Raw genomic sequence first — 25473 nt, forward strand, 5'->3', positions numbered from 1 at the left:
GAATATATATATATATATATTTCTTTTTCATCTAGAAAAACTTTTTAATCTCTTGTTCTAGGTAACTATTTTTAAAGGAGTATTCCAAACTTTATCTAGAGAAAATGGAAAAATGAGACGAACACTTCTCGTGCTAAATTAATATGAACAAGCGATATATCTTAGACATCTTCGCAAACTTAAGAATTCAAAAATTTGTGTTTACGAGAACGACACGGTATTGATCGCGTTGTTAAAAACATAACGTAGCTCGTGGTAGCGATGTAATTTCGCGATAAGCCCGCGTGAGACAGGGAAACGACACAACCGTATCGATTCTTTCTTTTTTTTTTTTTTTTCCCCATTATGTCCAGTGTATGTAAGAAGACACATGCGCGACCGATGGTAAGACCTAAAGAACGATATCAAGCATCGATGTTGAGGGAAAGCGACATTAATTATGCGAGAGGTGTATCTGCATTTGTTAGATGCATCGAATTTCGATGAAATTTTAACATTTTGTTATTTTTCGTCATGAAATGCAAAAATATCTTAATAATTTAATTTACTTAATTTTCTTTATCTAATCTAATTTACTTAATTTTCTTCATCTAATTTAATTTATAAATATACTTTTATGTATGATTTAATTCAAATTAAATTCAGGAATTATCTTATCTTAGATCTAAGAATTTATTTACTAAAAATTTAAAATTTAAAATCCTCAGAAAATACGAATTGTTTTAAATTCTAAACGACTAGAACTCTTTATTATTTTTAACTCCCGCTTGAAAATTTTTTTTAAAGCCTACAGATGTGCGTGAAAACCTCGTGTAAGTCGAGTAAGAACTTTATCATCGCGAAATGAATGTGAATCATTGAGTTACTTCAGAAATATAGGATACATTTGGCGAAAGTAAATACAAAAGGTACCTCGTGACTAATGCACCTGACCCCCTCATGTGACGATCGATAGCGACGACGATGGTGAACGCAATTAAACGCAAACCACATCCAGCACACGTTGTAGTCATTACTAGATGAATTCGTGCACGAACAACAATAGCGGCGTTGTAATAAAGGCAATTTATAAAAGCGCAACGTTAGGTTTGTCGATTGACCGCCGTTTTAACGGCATGAGCGAATTATTTGCAGTTTGTTTGGAAAACCTTCAAATTACGTTACATGTACTTTTCCTCAAGGAACTTATTTTCCGAGTAATAGCCTTTTTTCGCTTTTCTTCTCGTATCTCTTTTAAATAATTTATATTTTGATTTTAATTTATGAATACAATTTCTCGTATACTTATAATTTCACTTATTAATATTAATAATTATTTATATTCTCAATTTCAATTTGTCAATTTTACTCTAATTTCTGGAGACACACTCATATTAATAAAATTTCTTTTTAAATAGAAATTTTATTAATAATAATTTAAATAAGATTTTTTTTTTTTTTTTTTTTTTAGAGACGTAGCTATATTTGTACGCTTATTAGATTTATAGATATGATAAGAAAGATGGTAGATTCAGAGGTAGATTCATTTGCGATAGATTCATCTCGCGAAACGTTTGGATCCGCGTTCTAACGAGACGGGTTTCCTCGCGAGAGGGACACGTAGGAAACGATGGGAAGAGAGGCTCTAATTTGAAAGACACTGAATCGAGTCCTTCTTCTCTTCTTCTCGGCATTTTCTCCTCGCGGCGATTTTTTACTCCCATGCGCCGCGTCCTTTCTTCACTCCTCTCCTTTTCCTCCTTTCTCTCCTTTTCCTTGGCCTTTCGCAACACGACCTTAAAAGAGTTTCGTACTATGAGGAATTGTCGATGGAACATTTATATCGTACAGAGATATCTTCTCTTCTCTCGATGTTATGTGTATGCCTCGGTAGACGCGCAAAGAAATGACAGAATACGAAGAAAAGAGAGAGAGAGAGAAGGAGAATTTATATATATAAATTAAACAATGAAAAAAAATAAAAAAGAAAAAGGCAAGCAAGAAATAAACATTTTTTTTTTTTTTTTTTTTTTTTTTTTTAATAGGAAAGAAACTTTTAAATCACCAAACATACGACAACTTGTGAGCTTATTATTATTAGCTTTAATGACAAATTTTTAAATAAATGTAAAACCTTGAAAGGGAATAATTCTTAAAAATTATGATTGATTGAAGAATATTTTTAAATCGAATAAATCCAGTTTCACACACGAAAAAATATTTGTCAGTTTTACAGATAGGGGAAGATTGTAGTTTAATAAAATTTTAATTTAAAGCTTAGAAAATTACGAAAACATAATTTTGAAAATTGTAAATGTGTGTGGAGAAATGACAATTCCGCGATATTTTCATTAAAATAGGTCACTCGAAATTTATCGGATTTGTCGAAATTAAAGTCGCAAGAGTTATGTTATTAATGAGAAATTCCTGTGTATATAATTGTAAAAAAATCCTTAGAAAAGATCCTAAATATCTTTTCTTGGACTACCAAAGAGAGAGATTATTCAAGATCAACTTTTTGAAGTGCATACACATCTTTCTCTCTCCCTCTCTCTGTTCCCTTCTCGGTGGAAAACTCGATCGCGAGGATCATCGGCGCTTTCCGCGATCATGCTCGAGTGACACGAAAATCGAGAAAGTCCCGCGCGACGATTCCGATGGTCGGGAAGAGAATGGTCCAGAGGGATGGGGTGGAGGAGACGGAGGAGAGAGGGAAGAACGACGCGGTGAACATGGCGGCTCTCCGGAAAGCGAGACGAAGCCGTGCCGAGGTCGCGCGCGGCTGCGCCCGACGATGCCCGTCATCGTCGACGACGACGACGACGGCGACCGCGTGACCGCCGCCGCGGCTCTCTCTCTCTCTCGGCGATCAATACCCGGACGCAAGCGGCGAGCGCCGCGACGCGGAGCGCCGCCGCATCGGGCCCCCCGCGAACGAAGGATGTTGAATTCGAAAAGTGTTATTCCGCGCGTCTATCTCTGAATGATATGGAAGGGAACGCCTCTCCCACGTGGGTCAGCCACGTGTGCGCTTCCGCTGTCCGCGCGCGCGCTCCGCGCGGATCTTTTGCGCGCGTATATATCTCCCCAAAACGTGTTGCCGCGTGTGATTTAGCGCCCCATCCTGGTTTTGCCGGAGTACCTTAATAACGCTCGATTTCGTAATCGTTACACGTCTTCGATCGCCTTGCACATTTTTTATTTTATATATGTATTGTTATCTAGTTTAGATTTTAGACCATCGCTACGTCTATACTCGGGAGCAATTTTTATTTCGTAAACTATCAAAGTATCCATTTGATAGATGTATATCGACATATATAATTGATGGATATCTTTTTAGTTGGGATTAAGAAGTATCTCAAAACACATTTTTTTCTTTTTTCTTTTTTTTTTAATTTAAAAAAGCGATTAATTTTAGAGAATTTAATAAATCATTTTTTTTGATATTCATAAGAAGCGTAAAGAGCATGTGCTTTATCATCAATATTTTCTTTTCTTGTTTTCGAACATAGGAAGTCTTATCATAATTTAATCGTAAGTAGTTTGTTGGTTTTTAAAGAAGTTTAATCAATGTAAGTAACTTGAAGCTGTTCTTTTCTAAGCTCGTTCCAGTAGAGCGTTATCAGATAGGGTGCAGTTTATTTTGAATCGAAGGATATCTCTGGAAGAAGAATAGGTGAGGTTGGGAGGGGGGGGGAGGGGGGGTCTTATACAACGCGCGGTCTATCAGGTGCAATGTTTCGCGCGAAAAAATCCTAACGCGGAGATACAAGTCTCTATAATTATTCTGAATGTATCTTGAGAAGCGCAGTTTTTTTACTTGCGCATAATCTTGTTTCATAATTTTGCAATTCTTACACAAAGCAATTCTTAAACAAAACTATGAGTTTATACTTTTTTTCCACAGTATTATTCAAAATCTAAATATTAATATTGCTTAGTGATGTGAAAATAATAGAATTTGACATGGCATCCCGATTTTTCCTACATTTAAGATACTACTTTAATCTGAAACTATTTTAACTTTATCATTTTAAAGCGCGATATCGCAAACGCGTGCTTTTTTTTTATTTTTTTTTATTTTTTTAAACTTGACAGCGAAGAATCTCTGGCGATCATCGATTGTGCATCGATGATCGAGGACGCACAGGACGAGAACACAGGCGAGCAGCGAGACACGTGTGTATGTGAAGCGTGAGACACAACGTGTTTGTGACATTTATACGTGTATACATGTACTACATGTGCGAGAGACTCACACGACGACGACGACGACGACGACGACGAAGACGACGAAGACGAAGATGAAGACGACGACGACGACGATGATGACGACGAACAACGACAATGATGATGAAGACGACGACGAGGACGACGATAACGTCGGTGTCAAAGCCCGGGTTCTTTTCTTTCTTTTCTTATAGAAATGAAAAGAACACGAAATATACGATATAGAGAGGTGGGACTTTTTGATAGTGTAGTTTCGAGTAATTTGAGTGGTTCGTGAAGGGGGGTCGGGGGGTTTGGGGGGCTTTATTTATATGAAACGAGGAGAAACGTCTCTTGGCGCGGACAACTAACCTGCTAGCCGCAAGGCCGACATTCTCTGAAACTCGGGTTCCTGCAGCCACTTCCACATCCGCCGGAAGGTCTCGCGGCCGCTCTTGAGCTTGGACCAGGGTTTCGGGTTGCGCAGCAAATCGCTGAGGGTGCCCTGGCTCCGACACAGCACTCGCTGCGCGAAGATGGCCTGCGGTATGCTGTACCTCTTGAGCTCGGCGCTGATCCGCTGCGCGAGCTCCTTCGTGTTAATCTCCTCGACTTCTCCGGCGCCGCCGTTACTCGCCGTAGACACCGTCTTCATCACGACTGACGTATGTTGCACGTGTTGCGTGTGCGATATCGTTTGCTGCTGTTGCTGCTGCTGCGATATCGATTGTTGTTGCTGCTGCTGCTGCTGTTGCTGTTGCTGCTGTTGCTGTTGCTGTTGCTGCAGCTGCGTCTGCATAGTCGGGGGCGGCGACGCCGCGCTCGGCACCGAATGCGTGCCGGGCGGTGAATGATGCGATGGCGCGAAACTCGCTGTCGCGGTGACCGCCGGCGGCGAGGACGGGCTGAGCGCCGCCGGACTCTGCTGCAACCGTGGTAAAAACGCCGGATCGTAATGGGGACTCGCGGAGGATTTGTGCGGCGAATTAAGGCCGCTCTGGCTATACGCGCTCTGCGGCGACAACGGGCTCGGTTGGAGACCCGCGCCCGGCGATGGATAATTGTGCGGCGGCGACATGCCCATCGAGGGTAATTTGTCATACGCATACGGCGAGCCGCCCATACCGAGGCCGATGTTACCCAGGCCGTTGTTCTGCATTACGGCGAAACTGCCGGTGACGCCGCCGGCCGCGTGACCGCCGTAAACGAACTTGTCGCTCATCGTAGAAATCGGCGGTAACGGCTGCAGCGGCGTCAACGTGGCGTACGACGAGCCCGGACTGAAGCCAGGCGGCGACATCCTTTCGGCCACCGAGGTAAGTGTCTGATACGTCGGCTCCGGCTGCATCGCCCTGAAGTCCGTCGCGTCGATCATACTCGCGACCGACACGCTTATCCCGGACGTAGGCGTTAGCTTGCCCGGACTGAGGAGCTCCGAGTCGTCGGCGTCGCGCGAGTCCACGTCCACGTCCTGAGGCGGCACGATCACCGACAGGGACTCCCGCGCGCTCTGCCTGCCACCGCCGCCACTACTACTACTACCACCACTGCCACTACCGCCGCCGCCGCCGCCGCCGCCGCCGCCGCCTCCACCGCCACCGCTGCTGCCGCCGTTACTACCGTTGCCGTTGCCGTTGTCGCTACCGACGGCGCGTCCGCCGCCGTCGTTGCTTCCGATTCCGCTGGCACTGCTAACGCCACCGCCGCCACCGCCGCCGCCGCCGCCACTATCACCGCCACCACCTCCGCCGACGCTCGGCGGATCCTGGGACGACGACAGATCCTCCGCGGCGGCGAGGTCTCGCTCCTCCTTGACGCCGAGCGCGCCAGCCGCGAGTAGTTCCAGCGGTAGGCTCGCGCACGCGATGTCGGGGCTTTGAGAGGCCGACGAAGACATACCCTCGACGCTACCTCCTCCGTTACCACCACCACCGTTACCACCACCACCACCACTACCGCCACCCCCGTTACCGTTGCCTCCTGTTTCGTGCGCGACCTCGTGCTGATGCTGCTGCTGCTGCTGCTGCTGCTGTTGATGATGGCGGTGATGGTGATGGTGGCTGTGGCTGTGGTGGTGATGATGATGGTGGTGGTTGTGATGTCTACCCCCACCGACCACGCTACCCCTACTTCCATCTGCACCGCCGCTTCCTCCTCCTCCTCTTCCCCCTGCGCCACCCCCACAGTTCCCATTCGAGCCGCCCCCATTGCCCCGGCCATGCGTAGACACCGCCACCGGGGAATCGACCGAGTCCAGTAATTGCTCGCTATGCGATTGATGATCGCCTATGTCCCCTATACCTTCCATTTACGCACATCTAGTTCGGTAGTGGGCGCACTGCCACTCGCTCCTTCGGCTGTTGTTCGCCGACGACGACGACGACGACGACGACGACGACGCACCGCACCGCACCCGCACCGCACCGCACCGCAACGCAACGCAACGCACCGCAACGCACCGCACCGCACCGCACCGTATCACACTTGTTTCCTTCTTTTTATTTACGTCAAATTAATTGTTTGTTCGGCGGAGGGGAGAAATGTTACGATTCCTTCCTCCTGATCACACTAATCTCGCCGTCACTGATTATCGCACGACCGCGAACGAAGACGTGTACGATCCTCCCGACGAATACTTGGCGAATACGACAACGACGATGATGCTGATGCTGAGACTCTACCGCGACTTCGGATCAACGTAAGAAGTATCCGGTGGTAGCGCAACGACCACCGTGTGCCCATGACACCGCACGAGTACGGAGCGAGTGAGAGCGCACGCTCTCTGCGCTCGCGCGCCCGAGTGCGAACGCACCGGTATACCGGCTCTCTTCTAATGGAAGAAACGAAGAGAGAAAGAGAGAGAGAGAGAGAGAGAGAGAGAGAGAGAGAGAGAGAGAGAGAGACAGAGAGAGAGAGAGAGAGAGAAGGAGAGGGCCACAAGCGGGCCCAGAAGCGGTGCGAAGAGGGTCGGTTCTCACTTTCCGTCCCGCTCTCTACTGGGGATTCTTCCGCCCCGCCTCCTTCCCCTAACGGTCCCTACGCCGAATATCTCGCGGCTCACACTACCGGCACAACCGCCATCTGGTCTCCGTTTTACTACCGTTGTACTACTACTATAATACTACTGTTATTCCGTTCACGCGCTTCTTCGTGTCGCGTGCCGCGACAGTTCCTCTCCTGGTCCAGGTGTGACCGCGTCTCTGTCTTTCCCCTCCTCTTTCTCCTTTCCCCGCCACGTGTCAGTTTATTCGTTCGTTCGTTCACGGAGGGGAGTAATCGCTCACGCAACACCACCACCACTACCACCGTTGTCACTATCACTGCTCCAGCACATCGTTGTCGAAGCCGTGTTACTGTCGTAGGTACTTGCGCAGTGATGCTCTTCGCACCTCTCCTCCGCGCGGCGGACAAGAGTCTATCGTCCACGTGAAAGAGATGCCGGAGACGGAGTTTCGAAACGACGGTGACACCCGTTATTTTCTTCGCGCGCGACTTCAGATTTCGTTTCACCACCGGAAGATAGTCGAGATCCGCCAAAGATACGACAATCGCGATTGTCTTCTTGTTTTCCTCTCTACGACATTCGAGAGAAGGTTATCCTCTTGGTGGGTCGCGATAAGGATAACCTCGCATGCAGAGCGTCAAAAGTGACAAGAACCACTACCGGCTAAGCCACCACCATCAGAGTGGCGCGTAACTAAGGGTGTGTAGGTGACACGGACGTCTCACCCGCCACCACCAGCACTGCCACCTCCAACTACAACGCCACCGCCACCGCCGACGTCGCCGCCGCTGGCGTCAGTCAGCTTTCTATCGATTTTCCGATACCTCGTGACCAATGTAGTTCGATGCGCGCGGCCGATACTTCGAGCATAAACATCGACTCGCGTCACCTGCGCCCGCCACGACCTCGACCCAGCGATATTAGCCAACTGACTAATGAGACTGCTTTCGGCTCGATTCGATTCGCGATCGTCGTTTGTCTTTAGCAAAAAGGTTGCTCGTATCTTCGAGAAACATTGCGAGTACACTCTCGTAGAGATTTCTCTTCGAGAAACGCTTAAAAAATTTTTCTTCCAAGGAACTCGAGTCTTTCGCAATTTCCTTCCTTGTGAAATTGGTTATGATTCGGTTTGTTAAATTGCCGACCAACTTTTTCTTCTCGAACTGGGTTGTTGACGTAGTAATTCTCTTCGTAGGAAGTTACTTTGCACAAAGTTTCGTCTCGAGCGCACTTTTCTTCTCTTTTTCTCCCATGATCAATCAGGCTACTCAACCCCGAAGCTAGCCCTTGATCGATCATCGAATCGATACGGCCCGATGTGGTCCATAATCTTCATCGGACGCGCGCGCGCAGTCCAACAGTCTTCGAAATCGCGAAAATCGATCTCGTCTACCTCCTTCCTCTTCAGGATCGAAACGTCGATACGCCGATAAGGCACGCATCATCCTCCATGACTATCCCGAGCTGTTTCCTTCTTCCAAGATGTCGTCCCTCTTCCGCGGAGACTGCGTTGAACGAACGATCTGCGAGATAACTTGATCGAGCTACACGGAATCCGCGCGCCCACACACGCGCACACACAGGCAAACACCAAGGGGTGGCCGAGAGAAGAAGAGGGATCGCCGACGATTGGTCGTGGCTGGCGTCGATACGGAGATCAATGGCCGCCCGCTACGGAGAGAGAGAGAGAGAGACTCTACGACGTCGGCGTCGTATCGAACTCTCGGCCGCGCGCTTTCGATCGATCGGCTTCGACGGCTTCGTTCGATGGTGTACGACCTCGACGACGAAGGGAGACGGATCCTTGGCGAGACGACCGGATCCTCGACTTCGATATCCGCGACTCGCCGATACTCGCGCGCGCACGCTTAGAAGCGCGCCGCGCCACGATGCCTTTTCTTCCTCTTTCCCTTTCTACCTTTCTCTTTCTCTCTCTTTCTCTCTCTCCCTCCCTCTATCTCCTCGCACCCTCGAGACCCCGCTGTTTTCCGATGTCGTCTTCGTGCTCCCGAATTCCGTCGCAGAGTTTTCCCGGAACGCAAATTTCTTCCTCCTCGAGAAATCGACCGCTTTCCGGAGGACGAGTCTTGTCTTTCTCTTCTTCTTTCCTTCTCTTCTCGTCCTGCGATCTCGAGATGAGGAAGATACGACAAGGATGCGCACGAGGTCAAATCGTGTGTGGTGTTGTTGGGACACACGGAGAGAAAACGAATGCGTCTCGCGCTCTCGCACGGAGTTATGCGGAGTTGCGCAAATCGCGAATGCTACGCTACGCGAGAGCCTCCGACAGGAGGGTGCCGGTCTCGCTCAATCTCTCTCTCTCTCTCTCTCTCTCTCTCTCTCTCTCTCTCTCTCTCTCTCTCTCTCTCTCTCTCTCTCTCTCTTTCTCTCTTTCGGGACGAGACGGGGTCGACGAAGCTGAGGAGCGTACAAGGGGGGTGCGAGAGAGAGTGGACAGGCGGACGGGGGGAGAGGGGCGGGGATCTCGCCACGGGGATCTGTAACGAACTCGATACGCAGGGGTCGAGGAGAGGAGACGAGTCAGTTTTGGGGGATGAAGGATGAAAGAGGAACACGGGACGGGGGGATAGGACGGAACGGGGAAGGCGAACGAGTCAGGGGTGGCCCAGGGACTACTCGACCGTATCTGGCACCCCCGAACGACGCGCAATGTAGTTTCTCAATTAAGCGAGTCGGCTTCTAGCTTCTGATATATGGCTTCGCGTGCCCGTTTTATCCTTTCTTCTTTTTTTTTTTTTTTTGTGATTTTATCGATAGACGGCCAATTCGATGCAACGTCTTGTTCATCGAGCGGCGAGATCGATTAATTTCCATTCGGAGTTGCATGTTTGATATCAGCGCCATTGTCAGCGATATCGATCCGTCGATTGATCGACGCAGCAATCGCGGTATCTTTCCACCGATGTATTCGCGTGATTGTTTACCGAAAATTTATTTAATTATACTATGTATATAATGTGTAAGAGAGAAGATGTAAAGAAAATTTTTAACGATAAAACCTGTTGAATTTAAATAACTATTATTTCGAAAATTGTGCTCTCTATAAATATTTCTTTTTATAAAAAAAAAAAAATAATAATAATTGTATTAGTAAATTTCATAAACGTGATAAGAAGCTCTCGTGCAATATTATCTTTTAATATCTCTCTCTTTTACCATCTCTCAAATATATTTTATGGCTTATAAAAAATCGAAATTAGAAAATAATATAAATAAGGTTAATATGATTATTAATATTAATTAATGTTAATAATAAATTACCGTATAAATAAATAACCGTTAAAATTAAGCGTTTCCCGCTTCACCTGCGGAAATAGATATAAATGGAAATAAATAGGATGCGGATTTATACACGATTCTTAAAAGGCGGAATCTAGGACTGTATAAGCCATTGATGGAATTACACAGTGCAAGAGCGATCACACGCGGGCGCTTTGCGTTGCGTTGCCTCGGACTGTTTGCTAAGTAGTTGCCAAGGAATATAGTACATACTTTGAAACAAGGAGACTTATATGCCTGGCGTTTCGATCCGCGGGTGTGCGTCAGATACAGGGCGCCGATGCGCCGCTATACGACCGAGGGTGGTCATTTACAATTCAATTCATCCGCACAATTGCAATACAGATGACTCACATCCACGATTCGACTCCACTTGCAGCACTTTCTTTTAGAGGATCGCGACTTGGCTGAAACTCCAGACTCCGCGCCACGGAATTTTCTAGAATTATAAGAGTTGAGTTTTATTTCCAGATTTAATTTAAAAACATTTTCTAAAGTATTGCTTCTTCAAAAATAAATTAAAATTATGCTTTACTTTATTCTGTGCATTTAAAATCATTAATTTTTTAGGCATTCTCATACAAATTTCAATTAAATTTTATTTTATTTTAAAAATATATTCTTTCTACGCCGTAAAATATTTAAATATATATACATATAAATTTAAGAATGTATTAACTTATAGCTAATAGCTATAATAAAATAATATTAACAGTTCAGTTTAAAATAATAATTAATATCGACGGATTACGAGCAGTGAGTAAAGGTTATTTGCAAGGGAGGAGATTCGCTTTTCAAAATCCGCACCGCTGAAAAAAGATTGATCGATCGCGCGATCGAGTATTTTTCAAGCGCTTTTGCAGCTTGATAAAATTTCGATAAACGCGCCAGCTGACACGTATCACGAGTATCTCGATTCCGAGATTGAGATAAACTCGAACGATAGAGAACGTAACGCATGCACGGGGATATCTTCGAATATCCCCCGCGAACGAAATCCATTTGAGTATCAACGACAAAGTAAAATCGATATCGGCGTTACCTTATATCCATCCGGCGTTCGAGTCGAACAGAAAAAGAAACGGTGGATTTAAAACGCAAGCGGATAAATTTGCCGCGTGATTAAAGCGCCGCGCCGGATTATTTCGATGCGAGAAAGTAAATATTCAAAAGGGGGTGCGCGCGTGTAATATTCGCATATCGAATAATATTGCCCCTTGTAAAACCGCGCTATTCTTTATTTATTCTGAAACTTATCTCCGATTTTCTTTTTATTTCTGTTTCCATATATAAACAAGTGACGTATCTAAAGCGTATCTACCATATATACGCACATACATACATACATATATATCTATTTTTATAATGAATATTATAAAGCTTATATAAAATAATATATATTGTATATAATTATATATATTATTTAAAATAAAATTATATTTAATAATAATAATAATAATAAATATTTAATAATAATAAATAAGAATAATAATAATATATAATAAATTATTTAAAATATATAATATATATTATGTATATTATATATTTTAAAATTCTTAGAATTCTATATTTTTTATAAATTTTTAGATACAAGTTTGATTTTTACATATACTACGCGCGCAGTAATTTATAAGATTTCTTTTTTATTTAGACAGTGGAAACATTAGGGCTCGTTAATGCCAAGATTTCACGGCCCTGGAGGGGGAGGGGGGGGGTAGTTTCTCGACACTGAAAGTGGGGATTCCCGCTGACGACAGAGTGAGAGGAGAAAGAGGATGGTCGGAGGGGCAGGAAGGGAGGGACAAGAGAGAGCTGCGATGTAACGTCGATATCGCGCTCTATACGAGGCGTCGCGACGCTACGAGTGGGGAGCTCCACGGGGGGATCGAGGGGTAAGGGGGAGGGGGAGGAGGTTAGTTTCACATGAGTAAAATAATCGATAGCGGCGACCGATATGTATGTACCCCAGCCTTGTATATACGCGCGACCAACCCCTTGCACGTTTAGGCTCGTCCCTGTGTAACACGCACACACGCGTATGGTTTATTGATGTACATATATACGTATTGTGTATACGCAGGCGCACGTGTCGCACGAATTCACGCGCGTAAGATCGATGAACAGCGGCGGCATTATATGGGCTTCGACGACGACATCGACTTTCTCGCGCAATCGTTGATGTTGTTGTTGTTGTTGTTGTTGTATCGGAAGATACGCGAGATTTAAAAGATTTCAAATCGTATCAGAAAAATGGCAAAATTTCGGCGAAATTTGAACGAATCGCATTTCTTACCGTCCAATTTGAATTAATGTCACAGAGCATGGCTAATTAAATGCAAGAGATGTCTACTTATGAAAATGGAAACATGAAAATTATATACACATGAAACGTTGTAAAAGTGTAAATTTACTTGATCTAAATATAGTCGCTTCAATCGCGAGATCAGTTCGTAAATAATAGCGCGATCCTTTTAATGTTCCGACCCACTTTGCTGTTTTACGATATTTTTACAATTTCTCCGAAATATCCGATAAATCGTGCTTTCTGCGAGAAAATTGAGTTTCTCAAACAAATGAAAATAACAATAGATAGGTGAATTAAACAATGAAAGAGATTGAAGATATTTTAATTATATAATACATTATTTTATATAATTTATGTGTCGCAAAATTGAAACATATTGGAAGTATATAAAATGTTTAAGTTTGAAAGTCAAGAAAAAGATTGCAGTGGCATGACCGCGATTTTTTTTTTTTTTTTTTTTTTTTTGTCCACGACTCGACTTTGAGCGCAAAAATTTTTATCGATTAGCGACGGGTGATACGGCGAAATTCGATCCGCGCAAAAAGATCATCGCGAATAATTTTTGCGAATTAATGAGCATTTGATGTATCGGTTTTCTCGCTCGTCGTCCCGCGGAATGCAATTAAATCGAAAGGGAGCCCGCCTTTCTCGATATCATGATATAATATGCAACGACCATTCCTCGAATTAATGCATTATTTCGCGATGCTGCAATAAAAGCGACATATCTCGTTTAACAATGTAGCTCGCTTTTTTACAAAACTGTAACCCGCGCCAAACGTAGAACGCAGGTGCGTACCCGCGCGTTTTCCTTCGTCGTCGTCGTCGTCGAGCTATACTTTCTTTAGAAATCGATATCTATAATTATTTCATCATTCGCTTTGTGCATAGCATTACGCTCGCATTATGGGACTAGACTCGGTTAGACAATCAAGAGAATTATTGATAATAAAAGCAATGCAACAAAGATAATTGATACTTTCCCCGTCATTTTTTATTAAATTAAAAACATATATCTCATAACTCGAGAATATATAATTAAAAGGTAACCGAAGCCTGAAAATTAAAGTCATATATTTAAGAAAAATCAATGACGTAATTATTACAGTATTATATTTCTCGTATTTCATTTCGGTATTTGAAAATAATATTAGAATAATTTCAGTACATTCAAAATTGCGTGTAGACATTAAAGATATAAATAGATTAAAAAATATAAAACTATTCTGCATTTGTATTGAAGATATATCTCGTGGATTCTCTCCTTGGCCGATATTAGTTATTAGAGGCTGCTACAAACATTTGTAGATTGTAGACGTCAGACCGTCGACATGAAAGTGCAGATATGCTATTCCGTGTAATTAACACAAACGACATCCAGGCGTATTCATTGCCGTAACTGGAGCAGCGTATATATACATACATACCATACATGTGTATATACATTATATATATATATTATATATAATACATAGGCGCCGATATATCAGAGACGTCTCTTTCTCTCTCTGTAATTTTCAGCACCTTTAATGTAGTTCATTCTTTAGATACGTACATACAAACACTGCCTGTCAAGGTAAAAGGAGAGAAATAACAACTTGCGTTAAAGGAAATTATATGTACATATTTTTAGTTATTAAAAAAGATAATTTAACTTATATAAGTTAATATTACTCTTATTTTATTGTATTTATTTTACCTTTTAGTAATTAAAAAAAAAAAAAAAAAATAGAAAAAAAAAGAGAATTATTTAATCTATAATAAAAATAGTCTTTATATTGATTTTGTTGATAATCACACAAATGTAATTAGCTCGTGTAATTAAATTCAAATCTTTTTTATACAAATGTGATCTACATTCCGAGAATAAAACATTGTTCCCTTTTTTTATTCTGATGAGATTTTATTTACGATAATGTGATTGTCATTATTAATAAAATCATCTAACTAAATCCACATTAATCTTTCATACTGACTTACATGTATACATCCTAATATTGGAGAATTTTTAATTACATTTTAGTATTAGCTTATAAGAAATATATTTGTATTTTTTTTCTCGATTAATTAAATCATACTATTATACGTATATATATATGTATAGTGTGTAATATATGTATAGAACTATACAGAAAGAAAATATATATAATTATATAGCAACAACCGCTAATATGCCATTAATAACGTTTAGGCTGGAGAAAGACTATAAAATCTTGTCACAGGTCACAGACCTTTTTTTGTAAACTTTCCACAACTGACCTACGAATTGCCGGGTCGTCGAAGAAGCAGTTGATCGGTTTCTTTGTTCTCTCTCTTTCTCTCATCAGGCCAGTGGCCAACATATGATCGCATGTGTGAGCGCGTATGATAGGGGCCGACAAGTTTAGTGGCACTAACAGGGGAATCGTGCGGCGGAAAATCCTCTTTGGATTCCCCCCCATGATGGAGGAGCTCACCTGCCGCCAGGTGCGACTCCCAACTTCTTCGCCATCTGCATGAGGGGCCCCGTGGCATGACGCGGGGTTATTTCCTCTTTACTTTCCTGGATCGTGCGAGTGCGTGATTAACGCACGCGCACACGCGGAGTGTATATCGTAAAACTTAGCACGCGACCGTAGTTGCGGATATACGTTACAGAGGATGACCATGATGGTGACTAACTGGATATGCGAGGTTATTGCGGTCAAGTCAAATTCTATTTTTTACTTGATGAATAGAAAATATAAATAATAGAAAATTCTACAATATATATATATGTATATGTATATTAGAATAATGATTGAAAAAAGGTCATTTATCGTAAATATAAAGAAAAAATATATACGCGAGTGTGTACGGAAAAGTAGGTCTTTTTTTAATTATTGTCTTTTATTAATTATTATATTAATATTAATATTAATAATTATATTAATAATTATCTTTTATTAATTATTTAAATATATGTTTTTAAAAAGTGCTCTTAAAAAATGTAAAAGTTTTCTTAAAAAACTATCCGTCAGAAATTTTTAAACATTTCTACTTATAAATTAAAATTATATATAAAATTATTAATAGAAAAAAAAAGAAAAAAACTAATTGTATCACGTATAGATCGTTCAAACTAATTGCGCTTTTTTTTTAATTGTACAATAAATTTAATAGTTTGCCTTAAGTTTTTTTTAATTATGATGATTTTTCAAATATATTATGATAATCTTTTTTCTCTCTTAAGATAATAGATTTTATTGCACTCTATATTATATTATTTCGTATATATTTATGTTTTGGCGCAAGGATTTATTCACCTTAAAATATTCTTTGAATATTGCGCATTACTACAATATTTTTTGTACATTTGCACAAGAGAGTTATTATATTTATTATATTTTTTTTTCTTATCAAGCTACTTGTTAATTGTCGCACAGTTATGATGATTAAATTATATAATTAATCATATTCAGCGCCGATGGTTATGCTCATATCTTTGGACACGATTTTCGTCTGGTGGTACCATCGATTCGTATCCAAAACAACTGCAATTAAAAAGTACGATGTATTGATGCAAAAGATTGAAAATGAAATATATAAAAAATGAAATAAAAAAGGTAATTTAATTTAACTTTTAGTATATAATTACACAATATATTGTCTTTAATTTTTACTTTCCCCCCAAAAAAGTTTTATAAATCTCTCTTTTAATAAGATTAAATCAGAACTTTTTTTAAATCAGAACTTAAACAGAAATCTTTTATATTAATCTAATAACAAAGATACGGATAGCGTGCATGACCTTCCTTTATTTTTATTTATTGTTAGCATTAAATGATTGATTTTCAACGCATTTATATTAGCGTTTATCAAGCGACTTACTTATTTCCCCTGGATGCACTATCACTTCCAGTCTCTTGCAAGTATAGTGACATTCTCTCGGCGGTTCCAAAATCCACAATTTTTCACCTTTTATCTGTGCCTGCCAAGAGGGATGCCCTACATCGTCCACCTTAAAAAATTTTATATTTTCGAAATACATGACTATATTGTATGTATAAAACTCGGCACACATTTAACACAAAATACATTTACATATGTAAATATAAATATATTTAAAAAAAGATAGTTTTTTTTTTTGCGAAAAAAATTAAATTAATATGCGAATACCTGATTGAAGAATATATGTATGCGTTGAAATTATTTTATATAATAGGAAATTTATGAGATAATAACAATCTTTTTTATTGAATATCTATAAATAACTCATTAAAAAAATTTTATAACAACAACGTGTCTTTTTAAGTGTTAACGAAGCTTTTTTAACGAATTATTTTATGAGGAAAGTTTTTTAATAATTATCATTTTTTTATTACAGACTTACATGCATCGGTGCACCGTAGTCATGGCTCCCCATAAAAATCCAATCCGTCTTTTCACTTTCGGCGGTGGTTGGGAGAAAATACGGTCTTTGATAATGCTGACGCAATATCGCGCCAATTTTTTCATCGCAGTTGCTCCTGAGGGAAAAGGAGAAGCAGTTGGTAATCACACGATAAACTAAAAATCTTTTTTACTCTTTCATTCAAAGAAAACAATCGAATCTGTTTAACATCAAATTGATTAGGTTACCGATACATTTTTCATCGAAAATTCTTATATGAATAGAGTTTCGCGATTATCGTGTATGTTGTTATAAATCTAGTTTTTTTTTTTTCTGCGGAAGCTTAATTGTTGAACGGAATTGTATGCGTGTATTGATGATTTAAAAAAATATCGGATTGTATATTATATTCTTGCTAAAAAAATATATATAGAATTTTTCAGGCTCCAGAATTTGAATTTGATTTTTTTATTTACATGAAAAAAAAAAAGAATGAATATTCGATTAATATTAGTGCAATAATTTTTTTTCTCTTATTTTTTACATCTCGATGGATATCTCAAATAAGAGAAAAGATAATTAAGGGTAAAATTATTTAAAGAAATTATTTATATGTACGCTTACCTGCTCGGTAATTTTATGAATACTTACTTTAATAATGCTTGGAATATTTTTTACAATCGCGCAGAGTTCACTTGACAGGATTGTCACTATATTGATGCGATATATTATATATATATATATATATATATATATATACGCAATATTATGATTGATATATTTTTCTCGGTATCTCCGATACTACACGTGTATCGGCAAGCGATATTTATTCTCAATAATTTGATTTCTCCATTATATTATTCATACTTATTCTAATACATTACCTGGGAGGAGAGCTTCGATTGCGCGGACCTTACCTTGATGAAATCATCACAAATTCGAGCTATCGATATGATATATTGCACTTATGCATAAAATTAAAATTATTATCCCGATACTTTCCTCGACACTACACGTTTACCTACAGATACGAGCATTTAACCTAACATCGTAATTTAGATGTGTCGAGACGATCGATATAAAAATTAAGATCGTATCGCGTGATATAATTACAACTATAGCGATCACAACGATAATTAGAGCGATAAATTGATTCCGTTTTTTCGATACTCACGATACTCGCTTGCATCGATTGCATCTACACCACGAGCGTTTCGACGCCGCAAATAATCGCGCGCGGGAAGACCGTTAAATATTTCAAGTTCCGTTCCGTTCCGTTCCGTTAGAGCAGTGGTTAGTCCGATTTTGCGAGAGATTTTGTACTATACATGCGAATTAAATATGGCTGTCACCATGTCATTTATGCCAACTGCAACACGTGAATCGAACGTACATATCACTATTAAGCGTGACATTAACGAACATATGTAATATCGGAAGAATGTAAACGTGACATATATGCGTACTTACCTAGATGCTTTTCTTGTCTAACAAGAAAAAGATTACGCAAAAAGTCTATCTATATAATAATATTATATTTTTTTTATTTATTTATTATATATATATATATATTTTTTTTTTTGTATCGACAATATTTATATTTGTGTTATTACTATACGAATGCGTTACGATAACGCACGATTTATAACACTATCAAGAGTAATAAATCTAATTATTTATCGAATATTGCAACACGCGGTTGTCAATAACTATGATAATTAGTGTTGATAATTATTCGCGTTCTTCGCTCGATATACGTACGCGTAATGTCACTTTTACAATATATATGATATATACTGGATGGCTCATTTCAATCCATCCAGTCGAATATCTCAAAAACCAAGCCCGGAAGAGAAAAATGTTTCAAACAAAAGTTGTGTGGCTTCAAGGGGGCCATAAGATGGTGACAATGATTTGACCTTGGAAAATCATTTGAAGATCATGTGAAGAATGTGCATCAACTTTGAAATCTTAAATGGAAACCCCCATTTTTTATTTAGTATTCTTGTAGCTGACATCGACAGCTTTCCAAAACACTATAATAAAGTATTTTTTTATTAAGTACTTTTTGAGTAATTTTATATTTTAATCTGACATATTTTGATATAAAAAATTAAATATCTCGTAAAATATTTAGTTTTTGATAATCTTACCGTAATACTTCTATGTACAGAATAATGAGACAAATCAATTAGTATAAAAAAAACAAAATGTTTTTAAGAAAATTATTTACAATGTATTTTTTTAAACAATTATTTGTTTTTTTTTGGCACTAATTAATTTGTCTTATTATTCTGTACATAGAAGTATTACGGTAAAATTATCGTAAACTGAATATTTTACGAAATATTTTATTTTTTATATCAAAATATGTATCAGATTAAAATATAAAATTACTCAAAAAGTACTTAATGAAAAAATACTTTATTATAGTGTTTTGGAAAGTTCTCGATGTCAGCTAGAGTACAAGAATACTAAATAAAAAATGGGGGTTTCCATTCAAGATTTTAAAGTTGATCTTCACATGACCTTCAAATGATTTTCCAAGATCAAATCATTGTCACCATCTTATGGCCCCCTTGAAGCCACACAACTTTTGTTTGAAACATTTTTCTCTTCCGGGCTTGGTTTTTGAGATATTCGACTGGATGGATTAAAATGGCCCACCCAGTATATATACCCATATCATATTTAATAAATGTAATATTTTACCTCGGTCTTGTATCTGTAGATGGATCCTCTAGCAGCTGTCATTCGCGCTACCGTAAACACTGTAAAATTGTAAACAAACCGGTCGAGCTCGAGAATGCCCCCTCCCCAGAGGTCAGTTCAGAGTCATCTCGATTATCGCGACGTTTATTTCGAACTCTTTTTCGCAATTGTTATACGCGAATACACGTTAATACAGACGATGTATAAAATTATTAAAAGCGATAAGAACAATTATTTGATAAATATTGCCACGTGGTTGTTAATTAAGAAAAATTACTCGCGTTTAAATAAAAAGGAATTCGGGGATATTTTACAATTGACAGTTGGCATGAACGAATGACAATTTTATTTAATTCGTGTAGTACAAACTCGAAATGTCGAAATCGGACTACGAATGCCACGACCGGAAATAGAAGTGAAGTTGTCCCCGCGTTCGTTTATAATGTATTTCGCCCAATTATTCATAACAATGCGACGGAATTTTCGTCCAAATATAATCGCGAGATCGAGCATCGTCCATCGTTATAATTAATATACCGTGATCGTTAATTGTAACTATGTTACCATTTGATACCATGAAAAAAGAATCGCTCTTCATCGAAGTTTAAATTAGGTAAGAATTAAGAATAAATATTATCTGTGTATATTATAAAAATGCCGAATTATACATATTCTGTCAAAAAGTTTTCTCAGAGAAATTCTGCGCAATTATAATTGATTAAACGTGCGTTTAATAGAATTATCGAGAATAAATATTATATATGTAAAATGTGTATACATATCGCATCAATAATGCCAACATGTGATAGTTGCTACAAGTAAATTTTGCGCGATCATAGTTTCAAGCAGTGTGTCAAACGTACGGTAATAAAAATTTTCGTCAGTTTAATTAGTACATTAATAATACATAATTTTAGATTTTTAAATACTAATAGTATAGAAAATCATATTAAAATATACGCGAGACTACATTTCTTTCACAGGAGAGAGTTTTCTTACTTCGCGCGAAATCCGACAAATTCCTTATCTCGATTCCCGGAACGTCAGACCCGCGAGCCGTGCTTGTTTTTATTCTCACTCGCGCTCACCTCGCGCGCTGTCATACTCTTTCTAGTCTTTCTCCGTCCTTCGCGGCAGTTCGGTCAAGATCGGTCGCGTGTCTCCTTCGACATCGCGTCGTCAAACGAAGAAACTAGCGTCGTATATGTATGTGTGTCCTGCGTGCCGATATCTCATCTCGCTTCATCAATGTATCCGTAAACCTCGCATCGTTTGATATAATCAAACATTATTCCTCCGAGTTTAGAAAGAGAGTCTCGATCGAAAATCAGTATATTTGTCTTACGTCCCGCGGTAAAACCTAACAATGTGAAGTCGCGCGGTTTAGATTTTTCATTTATTATAATTGAAAAGTTGGCGAAAGTGCGTCGCGGGTGCAAAAATAATATATGTCGACAGCGCCGCGACAAGATGTCGTCTCGCGTTATTATTTATCTAAAACGCATCACGCGAGCGCGATAAATATCCGGGTCGAAAATATTAACGGGCGAGGATTATAATATTGAAACGTTCGTCTCGAAAGACGGATCAGCAATGGTGAGAGTGAAAGGGCAACTACGATGCGTCATCGAAAAGCTGATGGTGAATATTATTTATTATATATTTGTGCGACGAAAATTGTTCGTTTGATTTATTTACGATGATGTGATTGATATATCGTTGCTTTTTTGTCATAACGATATTCTCGCGTTTACCATGAATCAAATAATGGACAAAAAAAAAAAAATTATTATGAATGTGTGTGCGTCATCCGAATAAAACGTTATTTATTTCAACCTTGCTCCCATTAATTGTTCGGCTATTTTAGATTAATATTTTATATTTTCAATAATTATGCTTGCAGATCGTGTTCTACAGAGGAATGCAGCAACGATGATGCATCGATGAATGAATGATTCGATGAGTGAGTTTATATTTTACATTTATTCGTTTATTTTCTCCGCAATTTTTTTTTCTTTTTTTTATATTTTCGCAAATGCAATAATTTTTCGACAATGAAATTAGTGATTATTATAAAATTGTTTCAAAAATGATGAATGTATCTATTTATTTCATAATTAGATCGTTAATAATTTCTTATTAATTTGTTACTATTTGTTAAAAAAGATTTATTATTGTATCTTCTCTCTCTTTTAATTTATTTTTATTTTCTCTGCAATTTTTTTTATATGAGTTTAATAATTATTATAAAATTATTTAAAAAAAATTATAGATATATTTATTTATTTATAGCAATTCATCATTAATAATTTCTCATTAATTCATTACTAATTAAAAAAGATTTATTATCGTGTCTCCTCTCACTTCACATCATTTTAAAATTTTTATTTTTTATTTTCTAGTCACTAGTTTCAAGAAGTATATTTTATTGATATTTTATCTTAATTTATTATCGATATTATTTTAATGTTTTATCACACATTGGGTGAATCAATATCATTATCGCATTTGTTCCACTCAACTTTATCCTATATTTTATTCTATATACGCCAGAAATTAAAATCAAACGAACACATTTAGCGTTAATCCTTGGATTCATATTGCACTAATAAAAATTTGCAAAAATAGGAAAAAGATAATATAAATTATTTTGCATTGAAATTTTTTTTACATACTGTTTAAAAGGAAACAATTTGGGATATTTGAGAATCTGAAAATTCATTATGAATATTATAAACAAAGAATATTGCAAAGTCTCAAAGATCTTTTTTATTCGTTCAAGGATTAATTGCTACTTTTCTAAATTACTTACCATCCGACATACCAGGGCTTCGTGCCCTTTTCCATTGTGGCTCGACTGGCGTTCATCTCGAAGACGTCCCGCAGACTCTGAAATTCCGTCTTGTACGGGAAAAATTGACAATTTGCTTCCTTCTCGTAATATAGTGTTTTAAAAAATGAGAAAGAAAAGACTCTCGACGCCGTCCAGTTGGCCATGGCGTCGCTTATCACCACTGGTTTCCCTGAATATGCATAGCTAATCACAAATAAAATGCAATCGTAGAAAAATATTAGTCGCGCGAAAATAATAATTATTAATTCATACACACATGCGCGAGCAGGCGTGTGTGTATGGGTAAAATTCTTCAAAAAAAAAAAAAAAAAAAGTGCATATAAATCAATTTTTAGAAAATATTAGCAACGTTAAATAAGTAAAATAATTGTTATTACATAGATGAATCTTTTTAATTCGTAATATAATGGAGAATTTTTTAAAAATAAATAAATACATCAACGACAGATAGGCTTTTACAAATAATAACTAAAATGTTATCATTAGAAAAATTTTAGCACACATAAAAGTAAGTAAATTAATTAATTAAAAATAAATGGATTTTTTTTTACAAATTATTACAGAGACCAAATAATTTTTTAAACTGAGAAAAAATTGCATATAAATCACTGGCTGTGTAATAATACCGTTGCTCGAAGATCGTTGGATCAACGGCCGAGAGCTTATCAACCTGTTGAATGTTCTGGCAGATCGAACAATCTTCTGGCGGTCGGAAAACTTTTTGCGTAAACCAGGGCACTGTTATCAAGCACTAAAACAATGACTATCTAATTTGCTGAAATCCATAAACATTGTGACGCATATAATTCTTAATAAAACTTGTCATTTAATTTCAAACTTTAATTCTTAGCCGTAATTTTGAGGAAATTTAATTTTTGACATTATATTAGATATGATTATCAATTTATTTATATTATAAGTAAAGAATGATGCTCTTCGTAAATTGTATAATGTAACTTACGATATCACGCACAAATAGAAGAATTAATTTACAATTTCTGCATTATATGAAAGATACGTGTGCGTATGAAAGTGTAAAAATGTGAAATGTCAGACAACGTGAAATTTATCTCACCTTATTATATCGATACGTCTGAATGCGATTTCGAACGATTTGCATCATTATCCATGCGATCAGTAAAATCCACAGATGTCTCGCGCGAAATTTCATTGGTTTCGTTGGTTTTAATCGCGAATGGGCTCGAAGCAATCTCCATGCTTTAATGGAAAGCCTTAGCTCGCTCATTTTTCCCGATATCGCGCGCAATTTCTTCTTCGCGAGGTCTACGGATTTTTTCTGGGAGTCCGCGACGGTCTCATTATCATTTGCCATAAGGAAGATTCAATATATGTAACTCTGATAAAAATTTCAAAAATTAATCATTGCGAATCGTGAATCGCACAAAATTATTCCTTGAATTTTAATTAATTTTAATAATTTTCTGTACTTGATATATATAATAAAATATATAATAAAGATCTGTGATTAATTTACATATAATTAATTATTTAGATATTTAGAATATGCTGAATTGTTTTTAATCTTTAACAAAGAGAATATACCATGTACAATACCTTGTGTTGCTTCGAATAAAATTGAAACACACAAACTCGCGCTTAAACAATATTTGTAGCAAAATAATTTTTTTTTTTTTTTTTGCGATTACAACAATTACGATTATTTTATATTCCGGAAGTACTGATACTCTTGATGGCCGGCGTAAAACTGCGAACAGAATCTTTACTTGCTGCTCCAGTGAGCCAAGAATCCCCTCTCGTATTCGCTTCGTATGGGGGTGGAACAGCGGTGAGTGATTTGTTCACGTGGGTGTGAAACGAGAACCGATGCCCGTGATACGAACCACCGATTGGTTTCGATCGAATCTGTTTAAAGTGATAGAGGAACCAGTTATTTCCCCAATATTTAACCCGCTTCTCTCTCTCTCTCTCTCTCTCTCTCATTCGATTCTACCTATGCAAGAAATTTTGGAATTTTTGGAAACTTTTGAAAGGATAATTTCTTGATAAAGAAAGATATTTAAAAAATACGAGAAATAAATTTGTCATTATTTAATTTTATTTATACACAGAAATAAGATTTAATGTATAAAAATTTAATGCAAAGGAATTTAAAAAAGAGCTAGAAATAATAAATTGAATTGATAAGAAAAAGAGAGGAGAAGATGGAATTTAAAAAAAGAAAAAAATTAATCTCGACGATTAATTAATATCGTTATCGGTACCGGTGCTTAGCGGGGGGTCAAAATTTCTCTGGAAAGTAAAGGATGAAAGAAAGGAAATATTAAGTCTAACGGAATTATGGGATATAAATGTGACACGTTTCATGGGGAATATGACGTGGGCGAGACGCCTCTTATCTCGGGGTGCAGCTGGTCCTGTTCATCGAAGTGTATAGACTTCGCCGACTTAAAATACGATCGACCTACTTCACATTATTGCTTATGCTTCGCAACTCGCCGAACGACATAGAAACTTCTCTTACTTGAAAAAAATTGCGCGGAAAAATATTTGCTTTATGTACTTTAAAAAAAAAAAAAATACTTTTACCGAGTAATTATTTTCTTAGTTTATAAAAAGAAGAAAAGAGAGAAATTAAATTATAGTAAATTAATATAGAAGTAAGGAATATTTTGTAAGTGATCGTCATAAAAAGTTGCGTTTCATAAAACATTTATATATATATATATATATATACAATTTTTATTATGATTTTTAATTCGATAATGGATAAATCT

At 38.2% G+C, this 25473-nt stretch overlaps 3 protein-coding genes across 4 annotated transcripts in view; 1 reads left to right on the top strand and 2 right to left on the bottom strand.

Annotated features, from left to right (window-relative positions):
• The window catches only part of LOC138931807 (one cut domain family member 2), a 71765-nt gene extending 62330 nt beyond the window's left edge, over window positions 1-9435 (bottom strand). Inside the window, exon 1 of the mRNA XM_070292941.1 lies at window positions 4564-9435. Within this exon, the coding sequence (XP_070149042.1) occupies window positions 4564-6499 (1936 nt within the window). The 5' untranslated portion in view covers window positions 6500-9435. The remainder of the gene's footprint in view (window positions 1-4563) is intronic.
• The window catches only part of Calypso (ubiquitin carboxyl-terminal hydrolase calypso), a 240391-nt gene extending 218527 nt beyond the window's left edge, over window positions 1-21864 (top strand). Inside the window, exons 10-11 of the transcript XR_011446682.1 lie at window positions 17146-17311; window positions 21767-21864. The gene's annotated coding sequence lies outside the window, so the exon portion shown is untranslated. The remainder of the gene's footprint in view (window positions 1-17145; window positions 17312-21766) is intronic.
• Window positions 16067-24431, bottom strand: LOC138931814 (uncharacterized). 2 transcript variants are annotated; one of them, XM_070292956.1, is made up of 7 exons: window positions 24293-24431; window positions 23793-24074; window positions 23344-23468; window positions 22676-22900; window positions 17152-17287; window positions 16650-16779; window positions 16067-16312 (listed from the first exon to the last, which is right to left on the bottom strand). In XM_070292956.1, the coding sequence occupies exons 2-7, from the start codon at window positions 24048-24050 to the stop codon at window positions 16227-16229; spliced, it is 960 nt and encodes a 319-aa protein (XP_070149057.1). In that variant the 5' UTR covers window positions 24051-24074; window positions 24293-24431; the 3' UTR covers window positions 16067-16226. The 2 variants fall into 2 exon arrangements, with proteins under 2 accessions (XP_070149057.1, XP_070149058.1); XM_070292957.1 differs by having other exon boundaries at window positions 24281-24294.
• Between the last annotated feature and the right edge of the window lie 1042 nt (window positions 24432-25473).

This window comes from Polyergus mexicanus, unplaced genomic scaffold (genome assembly GCF_030449975.1).
Source record: "Polyergus mexicanus isolate NDT 795.1 unplaced genomic scaffold, iyPolMexi1.0 SCAF_3, whole genome shotgun sequence".
Lineage (NCBI taxonomy): Eukaryota > Metazoa > Arthropoda > Insecta > Hymenoptera > Formicidae > Polyergus > Polyergus mexicanus.

Bases quoted from the DNA above. Each gene is read 5' to 3' on its own strand.
- LOC138931814 (XM_070292956.1), bottom strand. From the start codon at position 24,050: ATGGCAAATGATAATGAGACCGTCGCGGACTCCCAGAAAAAATCCGTA. The intron at 23,469-23,792 runs GTGAGATAAATT...TCATTGTTTTAG, and splicing joins AGACGTATCGATATAATAAG to TGCTTGATAACAGTGCCCTG. The intron at 22,901-23,343 runs GTATTATTACAC...ATTTGTGATTAG, and splicing joins CCAACGATCTTCGAGCAACG to CTATGCATATTCAGGGAAAC.